The sequence below is a fragment of the Mesoplodon mirus genome, assembly GCF_964341445.2.
Source record: "Mesoplodon mirus genome assembly, chromosome: 18".
NCBI classification, from domain to species: domain Eukaryota; kingdom Metazoa; phylum Chordata; class Mammalia; order Artiodactyla; family Ziphiidae; genus Mesoplodon; species Mesoplodon mirus.
This window is the reverse complement of record NC_138994.1, coordinates 49417218-49436709: the sequence shown is the minus strand read 5'-3', so window position 1 is coordinate 49436709 and position 19492 is coordinate 49417218. Positions and strand designations below refer to the sequence as shown.

Sequence of the window (19492 nt, the reverse complement as noted above, 5' to 3'; positions counted from 1 at the left end):
CTGGGTCTGTGCCACTGTCTGTCCACAGGCCCATAAATCTTCAAGTCCTTAGAAAAGATTCCAGGGAATAAATATGATGAATAAATCACCTTGGCCACCAACAGGAAATACACCTAATTTCATGACTGCTAATCTGACAATCCAGGCTAAACATTCCCTGTGCCTTCAAAGGTTCTTCACGTGAGCCCCAGGCTCTTTCATCATCCTTGATACTCCATTCTGAAGACATTTTATACAGTCCTCTAAATCTGGCCTCCGTACCAGGTATAGTCTGACCTGCAGACAGTTGCTCAGGCTTTTAGTCCCCTCCCTCCTTCAAGAGTCTATACCTCTAATAACGCAACCTACAGGCCCATGAGCTTCTTTGGGAGTCAAAGCAGGTAATGGTCTCCATGTCACCCCTCCCAGCACAATTTTTGCTAAACTACCACTCTGTGCCTCTGCAGTTGGGCTTGGGCTTTAATGTATCTGGGTTTTTAGACTTGAGGACTGGACCCCAAACTCCTTCAGTTTCTTTTTTGTCTTCAAAAATCATGTAGAAACTGAAGCATTCAAGGAGATTCCCCATGGGTTCAACTCTAAAGTGTCTTACGGTGACTGGGACTTGGAGCAAACTCTTGACAAGACTATTCTACCACCACTATTTTGGTCACTTCTGAGTCTCATGATACCTCACTCTAGAAACCTGGCTGAGTGAGGGAAGTACTTGGTTACTCCAAAAGCACATGAAAGGAAGGGAGAGCTCAAGAAAACAACGTTGCCAAGATCTGAAATACTGGACAACTGAAAAGAACTGTAAACTTACCTAAAATACGTGCAGAGTGAGCGGAAAGTGAGCTGCAGGGACTGCTTGTGTTCCTGCTCGGTGACATTCTTCTAGAAAACAAGACACTGCGTATTCAGGAAATCTATTCCACAACATTCTAGAGCCCTAGAGCAGCACAAAATGCCATGGCCCACTGATCCCAAACATGGGGAAAGCCAGGGTCAGCAGACCACCTCACGGGCCCAACTCAGACCTGGCCTAGCGCGAAGAGGGAGCGGAGCCCGGAGACGGCAGGTCTGCTTCTGTACGCTGCTGAAGCTGACATTTTCAAGCCTTCCTGCGGGAAAGCTTGATGCAAATGTTTAGGAAGGTGACTCCCAAAAGACGTCTATTTTCATGCCTGGGCAGGCCATCCCAGGAGGAGGGGGCAGACACAGAGTGCCTTTCTTGTGAGCTTTCTGTTTGTTTTTTTAAACAGGATCTAAGCTTTCTCTGTGTAAGTCCGAACAGCCTACGGTGACAGTTAAAGGAATCACACCCCGTGATGAGGCTATGGGTTACTCTGGGGGCACTTTTTTGTTTTTCTTAATTCAATAAATGTGTTGAACACCTACTGCTATGCAAGGCACTGGGGGAGATTTCCAGAGGATTTAAGACCTGGGGCCCTGCCTGGCACACGACGCTGGGAGAGATGAGATATGGTCACAAATGATAGCAGTTTAATTCATCTGCACAAGAAGGGAAAAAAAAAATAGACCTTACCACTGCTGTCAGATAGATGGGCAAAGGAAAAGTTAATGAGCTGCTTTACTAACACACAGCAATGTCATTCAAGAGGTCGCATGTCCTCTATTTTTCTGTGTGGGACACGAGCTAACAAAAAAACCATTTGCTCAGCTGCCTGATAAATGCTTCCAGCAAACAAGTGGGACAGAGATTCGTCCACAATTCAGAGTCAGCTGATGCTGTCAAAGGTTAAAACTCACGAAGTAAAAACTGATCCAAAGGGAACCCCTCATGCACTGTTGGTGGGAATGTAATCGGTGCAGCCATTATAGAAAATAGTAATGGCTTTTGAGGGTGCTCAAAAAATTAAAAACAGAACTACCATATGATCCAGCAAATTCCACTCCTGGATATTTATCCAGGGAAAACAAAAACACTAATTAGAAAAGATATATGCACCCTTATATTCATTGCAGCATTATTTACAATAGCCAAGATATGGAAGCAACCTAAGTGCCCATCCACAGATGAACGGATAAAGAAGATGTGAGATACACACACACACACACACACACACAATGAATGAATATTAGCCATAAAATCTAGCCATTTGTGACAACATGGATGGACCTAGAGGGTATTATGCTAAGTGAAATAAGTCACACAGAGAAAGACAAATATTGTATGATTTCATTTATATGTAGAATTTAAAAAACAAAACAAATGAACAAACATAACAAAACAGGAACAAAGTCATAGATACAAAGAACAAACAGGTGGTTCCCAGAGGGGAGAGGGGTGGAAGGAGGGAAGAAATAGATGAGGGAGATTAAGAGGTACAAACTTCCAGCTGCAGATTAGATGAGTCGCAGGTATGAAATGTACAGTGTGGGGAATATAGTCAATAACTATGTAATATCTTCATATGGTGACACATCATAAAATAGACTTATCGTGGTGATCATTTTGAAATGTACAGAAATATTGAATCACTATGCTGTATAACAGGAAATAATGTAGTGCTGCAGGTCAATTATAATTCAAAAACAAACAAACTCATAGAAAAAGAGATAAGAGGCAGGGGTCGGAGGAATTGGATGAAGGCAGTCAAAAGGTACAAACTTCTAGTTATAAGCTAAATACTAGGGATGTAATGTACAACATGATAAATGTGATTAACACTGCTGTGTGTTATATATGAAAGCAGTCAAGAGAGTAAATCCTAAGAGTTCTCATTGCAAGGAGAAAAAATTTTTTTCTATTTCTTTAATTTTGAGATTTCTTTAATTTATATGAGATGATGAATGTTCATCCAATTTATTGTGATAATCATTTCATGATGTATGTAAGTCAAATTATTATGCTGTGCACCTTAAACTCATACAATGCTGTATGTCAATATATCTCAATAAAACTAGGAGAAAAAAACCTGATCCCTCAAGCTGATATGCAAATTTTGCAGACAGCTGAAAACAACCAAAGATTCTCCCACCTCTTGGAAACCTTCCTCCATCACTTAACCTGAACAAGATTCTCCTCTAAACACCTATTGCGTATAGGGTCAGTTTTTCCTTGTGGCAGTGCCCCCAAATACACTGCAGTCATTTGGCATCAGGGACCACATTTTATGCTTCTTTTATTCCCTTTTTTGTTTCTATGGGGCTTTATGCATTCAACAGGGCGCTTTTATTGCATTTACTAATTAGTTGTTACATACAGAAATGCCCTTTTAAATGCTGCATCTCGTTTTCTTCATCAAAGTCTTCTCAGTACTTCTAATAGTTGTCTGTCTAAACAGACAAATAATGATTATTTCTTTTATTCTTTCTAATTGTTATTTTTAAAATTTCTTTTCCTTGTCCTACAGCACTGGCTAGGCCTTCTAATATAATATCAAAGAGAAGCAGCGACAGTAAGCATCCTTGTTTTATACCTCATTTTGGAAGGGATGAGTTAGTGTCCCAAAGACCAGTACATTGTTTATTGTAGGTTTTGGATACATGCCCTCCAAGAGATTAAGGAACTTCCCTTTTATATCAAGTTTGCTAAGGGTTTTGTTGTTTGAACCATCATCAGAAGTTAATCTTATTAAAATTTTTTCTGCATTTATCAATATGATTTTTTTCCTCTCTGATTTCATTGACGGATTTTCTAACATTAAACCATCCTTGCATTCCTAGGATAAATCATAATTTTGGGTGGGAAGATTAAAACTTGGTTGTATTTTCTTTACAGATATAAACTGCAATATTTATGAATAAAATAAGTCAGGGATTTACTTTGAAATAATAATGGGGGGTGGGAGTGGGTGAAGTATATTACAGATGAAACAAGATTAGCCTAAGTTTATAATTATTGAATCTAGGTGATGAGTACACTTGGGGGGTTGGAGGGATTCATTATATGTATTACTTAGTCTAGCTTTGTATTTAGATTTTCCCATAATAAAAAGTTAAAATGGGGGCTTCCCTGGTGGCTCAGTGGTTAAGAATCTGCCTGCCAATGCAGGGGACTTGGGTTCGAGCCCTGGTCTCAGAAGATCCCACAGGCCGCGAAGCAACTGAGCCCAAGCGCCACAACTATTGAGCCTGTGCTCTAGAGCCCGTGAGCCACAACTACTGAGCCCACGTGCTGCAACTACTGAAGCCCGTGTGCCTAGAGCCTGTGCTCCACAACAAGAAAAGCCACCACAATGAGAAGCCCACACACCAGAAGGAAGAGTAGCTCCCGCTCGACGCAACTAAAGAAAGCCCGCATGCAGCAACGAAGGCTGAATGCAGCCACAAATAAATAAATAAATTTATTAAAAAAAAAAAAGTTAAAATGTTGGAACTTCCCTGATGGTCCACTGGTTAAGAATCTGCCTGCCAATGCAGGGGACTAAGGTTTGATCCCTGGTTGGGGAACTAAGATCCCACATGCTGCAAGCAACTAAGCCCACGTGCCACAACTAGAGAGCCCTCATGCCGCAGCTACAGAGCCCACACGCTCTGGAGCCCACGCGCCACCAGAGAGAAGCCTGTGCACCACAACTAGAGAGAAGCCCACGCACCGCCACGAAGAGCCCACGTGCCGCAATGAAAGATCCCATGTGCCACAACTAAGACCCAAAATAAATACATAAATAAAAATAAATATTAAATAAAAGGTTAAAATGTTAAAAAGAACACTTGGTTGTAGGCATGTCATAAAGCTGAAGGAGACTAAACTCTCCCTTTGTGATTCAACAGGTTCCAAAACGGATGTCAGGATTATCTATCATCCCCACCCTGAGTACAGCGCTATGTCCTTAGATACCTGTGTCCCACACAAAACTTTGCACACAGTATTAAATACACATTTGGGAAACTGAAACTGAGAGGATATTCAGAGAAAACAAAGACTAGTAAGTTTCACCCCAACAGAGTTCTGGAATGGAATCCGTACTTTTTTTTTTTTTTTTCCCGGTAGGCGGGCCTCTCACTGTTGTGGCCTCTCCCATTGTGGAGCACAGGCTCCGGATGTGCAGGCTCAGCGGCCATGGCTCACGGGCCTAGCCACTCCGCGGCATGTTGGGATCCTCCCGTACTGGAGCACGAACCCGTGTCCCCTGCATCGGCAGGCGGACTCTCAACCACTGCGCCACCAGGGAAGCCCGGAATCCGTACTTTTAACGTAAATAATTACCATCATGGTGAAGAGATGGTCCCGCCGGGTCTGTCGATCAGGAAAGAAGATGGCAGCCCCATTAAGAAGGGTATTCCTGACTTCTTGTTTCAATACTTCCATGGGTGCAGAGTCTCCATCCACCCTATCCACCACTGATAAAAATGAATAATCAGCTTTAATATATCCCACCTATTCACTTACAATATATATATTGGCTTTAGCCCATAAACTCGCTACCAGAGCAAAGAAATACTTCTGTACAGGCTAGGCAATGTAAAGAAATTATTTTTTTATTTGTTTACATTTAACAAAAATAAAGACTCCATGTACCAGTTTTTATTTCATTATTTCTGTCCTTTTGAGACACAACTTGGCGAAGCTTTAAAAATAACTTCGGATGATCACGTGTTTTATTCTCAATTAATATTACCATCTCCCCCACCTCAATCTATCAGCCTCATCCACGTGTCTCAGCTGAAGTAAAGACTGGAGTGTGATAGCAATTACTCTCAATATAACACAACTGTATATCAGAAACCAGGAGGAAGTCGTTGAAGAGGGACTAAATCCTGAACTCCAAATAATGATTCAAAAGAGGATCATGGAAACTCATTTTCCAAAGATGTAAACCCTTTTCTGGGTTTGCATGGTCAGAGGGCCCCCTGTTCTCTAAAGGAAAAGGTCCTGCAGGCTATGAGCTCAGGGTCACAGTAAAGAAGAACCCCAATCCCTACCATCACATAGGTGTGTGTAGAGCTCCTTGGCGGCCTCTACCCGCCTACGGCTCATGCTTGGAGCCTTGGCGTCCTCAGAGGTGGCTGACGCGTCTCCTTGCAGCACGGAGAAACAGCTCTGGAGGAGCTGCAGAAGCAGGGTTTGGGCACAGATGCATTCTTCCCTTGGGCTACAGAAAGACAAAGAACATCAGAGAGCAAAAATGCAAGTTGCTTTTACCCTCCAAGCCAAACAACTATCTACAAAGGGCTCTCCCCGCTAGGCATCAGGCTCAGTAAAAAGAGTGCCAACCAGAGGCAGAAAGGTGGAAAGGAAAGAACAGTGGGCTGGGTAGAGTCTGAAAACACAGCTCCTGTCTGATTGTGCCCACTGTGGGCAAAGAAATGCACCTCTGATTCTGTTTCTTCAGTAGTATAATGAGAATACTATAATACTTGACCTGCTTATCATTGTAAGGTTGTAATATAAATGACAAAATGCTTGCAAAAACACTGCCCAAATAAAGCACTTTGTAGAAATGTAAGATGTTTATTTTCAACAATAACCAAATCTTTCGAATCAGAGCAATATAAACTAGCAGGAGGTAAAAAATCTTGGAAGAAAGAAATTGTCCATTTAGAACAGCAAAACTCAGTGTTTTCAGTTGTGCTTATCAATATCCGATTATCACCTTGTAACAAATTCTGACTTACTTTTGCTTTAATTTACTGTAAAAATCCCAGAAGACCTGCAAATCAAGACCCGCAAAGTCCAGAAAAGATCTGTATTTTAAGCCACTTTCCTTCTGCTGTACCTAAAAAATAATAAAGACCAGAAAAAATAAAATGGAAAAATTCATTTAGAGGAATATTGTAGTGGCTCATTTACTTCTCACTGTTAAGGGATAAGGTGGCTCCGCATGTGTAAAATTCCAACATAACTGATGCTTACTCTTTTTTTTTTTTTTTTTTTTTTTTTTGCGGTACGCGGGCCTCTCACTGTTGTGGCCTCTCCCGTTGCGGACGCAGCAGGCTCAGCGGCCATGGCTCATGGGCCCAGCCGCTCTGCGGCATGTGGGATCTTCCCGGACCGGGGCACGAACCTGTGTCCCCTGCATCGGCAGGCGGACTCTCAACCACTGTGCCACCAGGGAAGCCCCTGATGCTTACTCTTAAACTAAGAAGTCCATGAACAACTGTTTTTGGTGTGAAACTTTCTAAAATATGTGTGTGTGTACATATGTACATGAATGTATATATACACATAACATATACACACACATCCCTATGAAAGCTCCTTGACTTCATAGATACTACACCTGGAACGTAAGTGAATCTTTACTTGATGATGATTATTGTCCAGGACCATCCTGCAGCATGTTTTGACCCTTCCCTGCATGTAGGGTGAAAGATCAATTCTGCTGTAATCACTTCTGCTACTCCTAAGCATCTCCCTCTCATCTGCTATTTTCTGCTGTGATAGGAGAGCTCCAGTAACAAAGACCAAACAACCCATATACAAATTGAGTCACCAGCCTCTGAATGTGCCCTGAAGCAGAATGCAGGTCAAGAGTAGACACTGTTGCATACCACACGTGAGAGGGCTCCACCGGATTCCTGAGTGATAAGCCATGTTCTCTATAGTGATGGCTGCAAGAAGCTTTCTTTGAGTAGACTGTCACTGTGTTTTTATTAGTGACTGTAGAAGTCAGTATCAAAAACACAATGTTCACAGCAGCATTGTTTACAATAGCCAAGATATGGAAGCAACCTAAGTGTCCATCAACAAACGAATGGATAAAGAAGATATGGTATATGTATACGATGGAATATTACTCAGCCATAAGTAGAATGAAATTTTGCCATTTGTGACAACATGGGTGGACCTGGAGGGTATTATGCCTAATGAAATAAGTCAGACAGAGAAAGACAAATACTGTAAGTTTTCACTTATATGTGGAATCTAAAAAATGAAATAAACAAACAAATATAACAAAGCAGAAACAGATTCACAGCTGCAGAGAACAAATTAGTGGTTACCAGAGGGGAGTGGAGCGTGGGGAAGGGAAAAATAGGTGAAGGAGATTAAGAGGTACAAACTACTAGGTATAAAATAAAATTTAAGTTACTAGGATATAATGTACAATACAGGGAATATAGTCAGTATTTTATAATAACTTTGCATGGAGTGTAATCTATAAAAACATCGGATTACTATGTTGTATACCTGAAACTAATACTGTAAGTCAACTATATTTCAATTAAAAAAAAAATCCTGTTATTATTTTTGGTACTTTTAGTAAACAAACAGAATTCACCTACACTTCAGGAATAATTCTAGGACTTAAAGAAGACATAAATCCCATAAATGTGCTTTGTCTCCCTGGCAACCAAAGCTGGGGCTCTTTAAGATCTGCATGTAGGTGTATCCCAGGAAACCTCACGATGGTGGCCACATGCCACTTCGTCTTCCACTGACTGATGCCATTAATGCCCAACGCCTCACTCCCCTTGGCCTCCCAATGTCATCACAGCAGCACGATGCCTGCCATCCTCATTCGTGTGGCATGACTTCAGCAGGGCCAGGTTTCACTGGTTGGTGTTCCTTTCCCCAAGCACTATCGTTACTCTTCCCAAAGGAATGAGGTCTAACAACTGAGGAAACACTACCAGGTCGTGGGCGAGCTGCTGGATGAACTGGAGGGTCCTGAGGAGCAGTGTGGCCCCACAGACGCTCTCCTCCACGCCCTTTCTGTAGTGAGGACGGACGATGCTCGGCTCTGCTTCTGCCCTCGCGGGCCGGAGGTACCCACTGATGCTCAAGCCTTGTACTCCCAGGCGCTCTGCCGACTCCTGGCGGGTGCAGAGGAACTTCACCATCAAATACTGGAAAAGGACAAGACAGAGGTGAGGAGAAGGACTTAGAAGCCCCAGGTACTGATGAAAGGGAGATAAAGGCCTTTCTGGGCAGGTCTTCCTGTGACTTTAATGAGGTACCACTATGCCTAGCACTGGAGACACAAAGTATAAGCCCAGCATCTATAACAAACAGGGAAGAGACAATACAAACGCTGAAGTCAGGTTTGGGGAAAGATCACAATAAGAGAAACGGCACTATTCCTGCTTCAAGGCAAAAACAGGATAAGACAGGATGAATAAGAGAAGGACGTCTGCTCTGTGGCACAGTCATTTTGAAACAGACAACAGCTATATGGTGAAAAGAGTCAATGACTGCCCTAAGGGATCATCTCCAAGCCCCCAATTACCTTTAATCCATGTGCTGGGAGCCCAGGACAGAGCCTTGTCTGCTCAAAGCTAAAGCCATTTGCAAAGCCCAACTTCTATGCACACTCTCTGCTTATTATAGTGAAAGCTCCTTTGTTGAGGGCCTTTCAGAATCCACTACTCAGCTGCATAAATACTTACTGAGCACCTACTATGTACAAGCCCTAAAGATAGTTCTTGTTTCTCTTATTTAAGCTTCTTACTAAGATTCACAACGGAGGTTAAAAAAAATTAAGTAGCCAGATAATCACCGTTTCTTTCATAGCTACGGAAAGACATCTCTCTTGCATTTAGGCCTGTGGACTTATTGCTCCCTCAGCCTGAGAGGCCCTTCTCCACACCTCTCAGCCCGGTGAAAGATGACAGCTTAATCAACTTTCAACACTTGGCATCGCACCAACTTTCCTGGGAAGGCTTCCCTAGTGAATTCCAGGCTGGGTAAATATTGTTCCTCTGGGCTGCAACAGCCCCATGTGTCTCTTTATCAGCCCATATCACACTGTCTCATACATCTGTGTCTCCCACTAGACTCGGAGCTCTGTGAGGGTCATGATCACGTCTGATTCACCTCCAGGGTTCCAGTGCTGGCACAGGGCTGGCACACAATAACCGCTTGATAAACACTTACAGTACAAAAGGAGGGGAGTGGGCAGGTGTGCGAAGGCCACACCTCACTGACACTTACCTTGGCAACCCTGCACTGTTGCAACTTGACATCTGCTTCATCCCACTCTTCCTCCAGCTCAAACCAGCCAATAGGATCATCCTCGCCAAGGTTATCAGACGGGCAACCAATCCTGTAAACACAAAAGTAATCACAGAACATTCTCCTATTCCTAAACTTCTCAAGGGTCTTAGGAATAAGGCACCACCTAAATGGCATTTAACTTGTTTACACGGCCTGTCGGTTAACAACTGAGGACAGGGTGTGGCACGTGGTGCCTCTCTAAGCATAGGTGGGAGCTGGTGGTAACATCCTCCCCACTTCTCAGCCTCCTCATCTGTGCAATGGGAACTATTATTAGTCCCAAATATAACCTGGGAACTACGGAGAAAGTTTGCTTCTCTAGATAACTGGCTTATCTGAAGAATGAGACCTGAAGTCAAGGCATCTGAGATGAAGCTACTAAGGAATAAGGTACAATGCAACAGCTCGTGTGTGTTTCTGGAAAGATCCAAAGGAGAGGCAGGTTCAGTTTTCTTTCCCTAGGTCTGGCTAACATAGGTACGACCGGCCTGAGATTCACAACTGCAACAACTGAAGGGTAAAAGCTGAGGAGCTTTCAGATCCTGGAGCTCCAAAAAGGGAAAACTTCAGCCTTCACAGGCCTCAGGATTTTTCCCTATTACTTAAGAAGTCCTTCCAGGGAAGCATTTCAACCCAAAGGCTGAAGAAGTACAACTGTGTGCCATTTTTATTTATTTATTTATTTTATTTATTTATTTTTGGCTACGTTGGGTCTTCATTGCTGCACATGGGTTTTCTCTAGTTGCGGCAAGCGGGGGCTACTGTTTGTTGCGGTGCGTGGGCTTCTCACTGCATTGGCTTCTCCTGTTGCGGAGCACAGACTCTAGGCACGCGGGCTTCAGTAGTTGTGGCTCGCGGGCTCTAGAGTGCAGGCTCTGTAGTTGTGGCGCACGGGCTTAGTTGCTCCGTGGCAGGTAGGATCTTCCTGGACCAGGGCTCGAACCCGTGTCCCCTGTGTTAGCAGGCAGATTCTTAACCACTGCGCCACCAGGGAAGCCCCTGTTTCTTTTTAAAATTGGATACTTGAATGGTACTTCCTTTTTAGGAATTAAATAACTGAGAAGGAGAAAATGGCAGTCTTTTCAAGTAACATTCCTAAAACTTTAAACTATTTAGTCTGTGACATGGCTAACAAGCTAGCCAACACATGGGTATTCTGTATGGATAAGATAAGCAAACACAGGGATTTACAAGAAGAAAACAACCAAGGACCCAGAGTAGGTTCTGTAACAGAGAGAAAAAAACGTTCTCTTCTTACCATTAAGTCTTTCTTAGCATAAAGCTTTCATGATATAGTTAACCCTAAAACCAATGGGACAGATGGTATTCCGTTTTAGCCCAAAACCATGCCAATGACTTTCATCAATATGGTGTTTGAGGATTTTTCAATTCACCCTTTGGGAGTCATCAAGGAAATCCTTGAGATACAGAGAGCTGGCAGGATGTCAGAGAGTGGGGAGAAGCAACCTTGCTCACTACACCAACTCACAGGCAGGGTGGAGAAAACAGAGCTAAGTATCAGTCCTCTTAAATATGTACAGCAACCAAACAGCTGGTCCCAGAGTGTGCTGACTGACCGATGTCTGACCAGAGGGCAGACAAAAAAAAAAAAAAAAAAAAAAAAAAGGCAAGAAGACAGACACATGTCTATTACCATTTTGACCTCCAAACTGGAGAGGGACTGATAATATGTAGCCCAAGCAAATCAGGATTTCAGAGTAGTTCAGGCTGCAACCAGGAGCTAAAATCAACAAGGGACTAGCGAATAAGCCTGCATTTAGGTTAAAAAAAAAATCATCCTATATAAGATGTGAAAGATCTTGTTTGACAGCAGGTTTAGGGGAAAAAAACCTTATATTAATATGTCCCAGGAGTGGGACACAGCTACTTAAAAACAAGTGTATCTCTAGTTATTGTTTAAAAAGAAAAGCATCTTTTAAAAAAGCATGTATGCGTGATGCGAGAGAGATTTGTTTCAATTCATTTAGAGGGCTGAAATTAAGACCACAGAGTTGAAATTACAAGCGTAGATTTCAATAAACATAGACTATGTTACTGAAGTGCAGTGAGTTCTCCATCATTAAGGATATTCTAGGGAGGCTGAGTGACCCTTTGTCAGGGATGCCACCAAAGGAAGTCCATCAGAGAGAGGAAGTTATTCTAGATCCTTGCTATTCCACGTGTGATCCGTGGTCGGGGAGCATCAGAGTCGCCAGGGAGCTTGTTAGAAATGAAGGTCTCAGGCCCCAGGCAGAACCACTGATTCAGAATCCGCATTTTCACACAATTATTGGTGGTTCATACATACATGAAAGCCTAGTAGTACAGTACTCAGTGACAGTAAAAACCCCAGCACCCCATTACCTGTGAAATACAGGAGCAAAAAGGGCAAGTCTCGGGCTCAGCTGCATGAGTTTTAACTTGCTACTAGTAATAACACTGTCCAAGAGGTCACCAACGACATCTGTGGCTAAATCCAACAAGTCCACTTCTAGACTTACCTCGCCGACTCCGGGGTAACATCCAACACCGTTGCCCACTCCCTACTTCTTTTTTTTTTTTTTTTGCGGTACGCGGGCCTCTCACTGTTGTGGCCTCTCCCGTTGCGGAGCACAGGCTCCGGACGCGCAGGCTCAGCGGCCATGGCTCACGGGGCCAGCCGCTCCGCGGCACGTGGGATCTTCCCGGACCGGGGCACGAACCCGCGTCCCCTGCATCGGCAGGCGGACTCCCAACCACTGCGCCCCCAGGGAAGCCCCCCTCCCTACCTCTTTCACCGCGATCTCCCCTGGCTTCTCTGGCTGTCTTGCTAAGCCTCCCTTTCTCTGCTGCCCCATAAATGCTACTGCCACTCAGCATGCTGACCGAAGGTCTCTGTTCTTTTTTCCCAGCCCACACACTCCTCCAGAATGATCTCTTCTAATTCATTTTAAACTATCAACGAGGGCTTCCCTGGTGGCGCAGTGGTTGAGAGTCCGCCTGCCGATGCAGGGGACACGGGTTCGTGCCCCAGTCCGGGACGATCCCACATGCCACGGAGCGGCTGGGCCCGTGAGCTGTGGCCGCTGAGCCTGCGCGTCCGGAGCCTGTGCTCCGCAATGGGAGGGGCTGCAGCAGTGAGAGGTCTGCGTGCCGCAAAAAAAAAAAAAACAAAAAACAAAAAACAAACTATCACCGAAATGTCTCTCATATCTCTGCCTTCAGGACAACATCCCTTCCAGGTTCCTGACCTGTTTATCCAACTAGCTGTGGGATATCTCAGGGGCTTCCTAGAACCTCAAATCCAACAGGACCCAAACTGAGCTCATCATCTTCCCACAAACCTGTTTTCCCCGAGGTATTTTCTGTCTCAGAAAAAGGCGCTACCAATGTCCCCTCTGGCGAGACAAAAATCCAGGACTCACTGATGCCTAAGCCTCCTTCTCTCTCCTGCTGTACATCAGTCACTCACCAGGTCCTGCCGCTTCTACTTTCTAGCCGTCTCTTCAATCGTCCACATCTCTCCATGGCTCCTGCTGCTGCTCTAGTTGAGGTTACCCACACTCTGGCTTCCCAGGTGACCGTGACAGCCTCCCCCCATTTCATCTGGCCTCCCCGCTCACTCTCCTCCAGCCCACCTCACACAGCAGGCTCCAGAGCAGCACTTCCAAACCACAAATGTGATCTCTCCTCGTTCTTCTTGAGGCTCCTCAGCAACACACTCCACCCTGCTCCCTCCCCCTGCCCCCATGGCTTTCAAGATAAAGTCTAAACCCTGAAACAGAGACAAAAGGGCCTTCAGCGACCTGACCCTTTCCTAGCTCTCCAGCTTCACCTCGCCCCACTCTCCAGCTCACGGCACACCTCAGCAATGTGGGGCTCGTCAGTCCCTTGTGTACGCCAGACCCCACCTGAGTTCTCAACTCTGCTTTGCTCTTTGCTCAGGACACTCTCCTTCCACTTCTTCAAGTAGTTAATTAGCTTTAGCTCATCCATATTCAACACCTCCTCCAGGAAGCCTTCCCCGATCAGGTCAGGTGCTCTGCCATACGCTCCCAGAGCACCTCATCCTTCCTACCCACCTTGCATTTATATTACTGTGACACTGCAGGCTTTATCATCTGTCTTCTGAGCTAAACAGTAGGCTCTAGAGCAGGGATCAGGCCAATCTGCTCATGACGGTATCTTCAGTACCTAGCATCAGGCCTAGCACATCATAGGTGCTTAATAAATATTTTCAGTAAAAACACAAAAATAGGAGGAGGGAAGCTGGGGCCTGGGTAAATTTTCCAGTGGCTAGATAAGACTAGAGACCTCAGGCTGCCCACAATTCAGGCATGTATTATTACCCAACCATTTTGAAGATGTGTACACCTGGTCACAGAAGGGACCGAGTAAGAGACTACGAACAAATTAAAATGTATGTCTTCACATGTGCTGCCAGAAAGCAATGAATGCTCATGGCCACTGAAGATGGGTTAGTGGTAACTTTTCTATAAAGAAAACATATTTCACCAATAAGAGAATATATACAATCTTATTAACTATAAAGATTTTTATTCTGTTCCTTACCTGCTTTTTACAAATTGCCTGAATTCCTGAAGCTTCCATTTGTCATATTTTTCAAACCTTTTGAAGTGTTCTTCTGCATGAAATTTATCAGAAGATGAATTATAGGCAAACACCAACCCGCACTGGGCACCAATGCCACCACGTCGAACCTGGAAATAGAGATCTAAATATTAAAGTACATCAAAGGGACCAAAGTTCTGTGGCCATTTTGTTCCCAAATAATATGGTCAAATTCAAATAGCTTAACGCAAAAATCAAACCAACAAAATGAGATTTCAAATACATTAAGTCCTGGAAAAGTAAGAAAGCTGCTTCCCAAGAAATGATTCCTTACTTTTCTTGATCCTTATACTCACACCATTTACAGACTTAACAATCTATTCATCTTTGTGCCCTTGCCCTCTGCTACAGGCCTGACACAGAATAATCACTAAATGTTCAATGAAAAACCAGTGACGTGAACCTCTGAAGTACAATCCTATTTTTAAAAATAGTAGTAACATTTCCTAAAGAAGGCAGCATAAGAATTACCATAATTCTGATCTGAGTAACTTGGAAGGCAGATTCAGTTCCTGTAGAAAAAATAGTACTTGCTCTGGTTTTTCCAGTCTCTGTAAGAAAACCTACAAAAAAGAAAAACTAAAGTTAGGATGACTGAGGCATCTGTAATAACCCTAAGAACTAAGACCAACAAAACCAAAGCATATCCTTTGAGGCAGAGGGCATCTAGTCTATCTGGTTCTCTCATAAAAATCAGAAAAAGGAAGAAGAAAATTAGAAAAAGAATTCCCCTCTGGGCAGAAGCAACCCCCCTGATAGACACCGAGGTAACAGATCATGGTCCAGGTGTAACTTGGTCAGAGCACAATCTTTTCAACTATGCAGGCCACTCGGCTCTGAGGTAACGCTAAAGAAATAAAAAGTTGATAAAGACTGTGACTTTAATTCAAAGAGACAAAAGACTGGACAATCAGTCACCTTTCTGAACCATTCCTAAAACCATGACTGACGTTTGGCTGGGCTGTTAGAAGCAAGCAGGCTTAAAGGCTGAGAGAGGAATTAGATAGTTTCTTGAATACTCTGTGAGGAAAGACTGTAAAAGTCTTTGAAATGGGCAAGAAAAGAATGCTGGGTGTTTGTTTAGTGCACTCTTTGGGTCATCTCCACCTTTCTTTGTCTCTAAACTATTTTACAACTCTGTAAATTGTAGAATAATAACAGTAATGCAAAAGATTCTTGTCCACAGAAATAAAAATTCTGTCTATAGGAACATAGCTGATTATTCCTTATGAAGACTGACCAATTTTGCAACCATCTGTAGATTTGTGTCAGCATTCTTACTGGTCTACGTGTATTACTGAGTTCTCCTTTGACCTGCTTGTAAGATCTTACTGGTTCCCTCAGTAATTAATGGGATAAATAAAAAGATTGACGTGTTCATTTTATATTTGTATGAGAGTTGTGGTTCACCTTTTTTGCTGTTGTTAATTATCCTTTAAAAATTTACAAAAAGGTCTGTTAAATCCAAGGCTGCTTTTCTCTTTCCAACCTCTGTAAATTATATAACTTACACATTTACTCAAATCAGCCTGACCACCCATTCTTCCCGAAACCACGAACTGCTTTCAACCACTCTGCCTTATCAAGACGAAAAGACTAAAACCAATTTCATGCTTATTTCATTACAATGAGTTCAATAAAACAAAAATTTGTGAAGTTAAATCTCCGTAAGACAATATGCACTATTTGTCACCAAAACCAAAAAAATTAAATCCAAAGGAACCTTTACTAAATCACAGGGAGAAGCTATTATTGATCTAATGCTATCAAATAGTAATTCTACAGACAATTTTAAGAAGCCATATGGCCAGAAATTCACACAATTCTACTGACAGTAATACTAAAAACTATCCCAATTATTGAACTGTCACTTTTTCTAGGAGGTCTGGGTGCCTCTAACTAATCAAATCTATTGTAAAGGCCGAAATGCTGCCTGGGAGTAGCTGCCAGTTTTCATTAGTCTCAAAGGAGCTGAAGCAATAATTTAAGTCAAAAGAATCCGACCCTTTTAAAATAACATTGCCATCAATTTTTTAAGGCCCAAATAAATACATACATTAAACAAATAAAGCTTAAAAAGTAAATAAGTTCCTTTTAATAAGTTCCTTTAAATAAGTTCCTTTAAAAAGTAAAAGTTCCTTTTCTTGGTAAAAAACCAGCTCATATGTCTAACTATAATATTTTAAAGCTACAACTGTTTGGACACCATGCCCCTCCTGCCCAATTTAGTCTCTTAAAATGACAGGAAGAAAATAACCAATCTCAAACGTAAACAATTCAATAACCCTACTCCTTCAGTTCTATTGGCAGCAGGCTGCACTCCTTTAAAGTGCCAGACCCGTGGCTGTGACTCACGGGAGGGACATCAGCCCTTGGAGTGTCCACGTTCGGGTTCTCCGGGCACTCTCTGCAGCAAGGGGGAACGTCCAGTGTTTCCCAGCAGCTGGGGAACTTGAAAGGTAGCAGTGAAAAAGAGCTTTGGCCCCCGTAAAAGGAAGAAACAAATCACTCCTCAAAACCCCACAGTTCCGGCTGTGAGGACTTTCCTCTGTCCTCCCTGTCTCGTCAGGTTCATTTTTTGGTAGAGGACCGAATCCTAACCTGAGTTACAAGAAACAGACAGTGACGGTTGTGGAGGGAGAGACCTGGGGAAACCAAGGCTCCTCCCCAAGCCCAGTCACAGCCCACCTGGGCGCTCATCAGAAACATAACAAAAGCAATAAATCCACACACTACAACTAGTTTATGCAATTTATCCATGCAAGGTTAGGTGGAAGGCAGGGAGGAGAGGGGGATGGATAAGACACAGGGAGAGTAACAAACTATTCAAATCAGACCAGGCAGAAGAGCTGGCAAATGCATTGCAATAGCTACAGAAAAACCTGTGGTGCTTTCAGACTTAGAATGGTGTTAAAAATCCAGGCTGATTTTAAGGACAATGAAAACACCCTGTATGGTATTATAATGATGGATATAGGTCATTACACATTTGTTCAAACCCACAGAATGGAAGACATCAAGAGTGAAGCCTGAAGTAAGCTATGGACTTTGGGTGATTACAACGTGTCAATGTAGGTTCACCCTTCGTAAAAATGTACCACTCTGGTGAGTGATGTGGATAATGGGGGAGGCTCTGCATGTGTGGGGCAGGGGGCATACGGGAAAAATCTGTACCTCCTTCCAGTTTTGTTGTAAACCTAAAACTCCTCTTAAAAAAAGAAAATAAAGTCTTTAAAAAGAAAGGCTAGATGGAGACAATTTGAAATTGTTATAAAAGTTTACAAAAGTAAGATAAAACAAGAGAGGGCTTTCAGTAGATGATGATGAGAGTATGAAAAAAAAAATCCATACACTGGTTTTAAGAAGATTCTGCCTTACATACTCCAGAGACAAAAATCCCAATTCTTCAGAGAGCAAAGGAAAACTGCAGAGGGCCTTTGGTAGAGTGTTCTTGCTTTCCTGAGTGTGGGGAGGGGGAAACGGGCAAAGAGCTGCCACCACCTCCTCCCAACCCCACTTTGGACGGCAGGTGACTGGGCAGTCTGTGGTGGCCTTCAGGGTGGCAGGAGATGAATGTGGGGGAGGAAATGTGTCTGCAGAGGCTGAGCTGCTCAGCGAGGACTGCAGGAAGCCTGTCTCGTGCGGTAGTCATGGCTTAAGAAGACCACCAGGAGGAGGTGGGACTGGTGAAGCACGTTTTCCCAGGCGTCTTTACTTCACTGGTGCTAATGACCACAGGAAACAGGACAGAGAGGAGGTGACTACTGAGAATGCACAAGGTCTGTTCTGCTGTGAGGAAAGCCAAGGGGAAACCGAGTCCAAAGTGGTAAGGCCAGTTCCCTTCAATGTTTGGTAACTGCTGGAACATTCCACGTCCTTTTCTGAACTGGCAATATTCAAAGCAGTACAGTGAGTAGAAAGGGGACATGTGCAGGAGACTAACCAGCTGGCCAACAAGACGGATGAGGAAGAGACTCACAAACACTCCCTGGATGAGGAAAAGAGCCACAGTGCTGAAGAGCACATCAGCAATCACCAAGCTGACGCCAGGGAAGGAGCGGGGCTTCCTTCCAGACACTTCAAATGCCAGAGCAGCCACATGGAGAAACACCCTCATCCTGAGCTACGTTTTTAGCACTGGAGTGCTACTGAACCACTGAGTTTCTCAATACTCTGAGATAACACAACAGAAGGACAATCTGAACTTAAAAATGGTAACTTTATATTCCAAGAGGAGAAGTCTTTGCTTTTCAAAACTGAAGGCTCTCAAGTACATTTAAGTTGTTACAGGTGACTGACACCTAGCAGGTGGCAACGCTGTAGTAAAGAAATCACGCAAATGGTTCAGGAACCACTGAAGCCAACTGAAGGACGTCGCAGCGAAGACTGCGTATCTTGAAAGTTTCGAAGACCACAGTGCGGTTTCACACAGCCTCTAGTGAGCACCATGGCCCTTTCTACTCACTAAAACCCGACAGGTCCACCACTCACCATCCCTCGTCCACGGCTCAACAAGGAGGTTTTCAGGTCCTGACTTCTCTTCTTTTCCCTTGACATCACAGGCCTGAAGAGTCAACTGCAGAGGTTTACCTGATCAAAGAAAAGAAAGAGTGAGAAAGAGACAGCCTGAAGCTAGCGCTAAAAACTAGAATGCTCATCAGTGCCAATGGAGAGCCTGTGGACCCCCAGACTGCTCAGTAAAAATTTACCCATTTAAAAGCTAAAATAGGAAGTAATATTAGACAAAAGTTGACACCATCCTTCTCTGCTTTCCTGAAAGAGACAAAGTACAGCTTATGTCCCTAAGTAATTCTGAGGAGAATCATTCTAGAATAACCACTAGTTGGAAACAAAGCACATTATAAGACATAGATTAATAGCACAGGCTCAACATATTTGTGTGTTGAGTGGGGGGAAGGGAGGAATTCCTAAGACACTGTTTTGGAGCCAATAATTAATTTTATTGTAATTGCATTTAAATATATAAATAATGTC

At 43.4% G+C, this 19492-nt stretch overlaps 1 protein-coding gene across 4 annotated transcripts in view; it reads right to left on the bottom strand.

Annotated features, from left to right (window-relative positions):
• ZZEF1 (zinc finger ZZ-type and EF-hand domain containing 1) overlaps window positions 1-19492 on the bottom strand; it is a 114994-nt gene that overhangs the window by 60929 nt on the left and 34573 nt on the right. For 2 of the 4 annotated variants that reach the window (XM_082603120.1, XM_082603118.1), the window contains exons 9-17: window positions 18989-19087; window positions 14969-15060; window positions 14438-14586; window positions 9824-9935; window positions 8524-8739; window positions 6568-6668; window positions 5875-6044; window positions 5159-5292; window positions 806-876 (exon numbers count right to left, since the gene is read on the bottom strand). In XM_082603120.1, coding sequence (XP_082459246.1) covers window positions 806-876; window positions 5159-5292; window positions 5875-6044; window positions 6568-6668; window positions 8524-8739; window positions 9824-9935; window positions 14438-14586; window positions 14969-15060; window positions 18989-19087 — 1144 coding nt within the window. The remainder of the gene's footprint in view (window positions 1-805; window positions 877-5158; window positions 5293-5874; window positions 6045-6567; window positions 6669-8523; window positions 8740-9823; window positions 9936-14437; window positions 14587-14968; window positions 15061-18988; window positions 19088-19492) is intronic. The other 2 variants (XM_082603121.1, XM_082603119.1) reach the window with 1 other exon arrangement.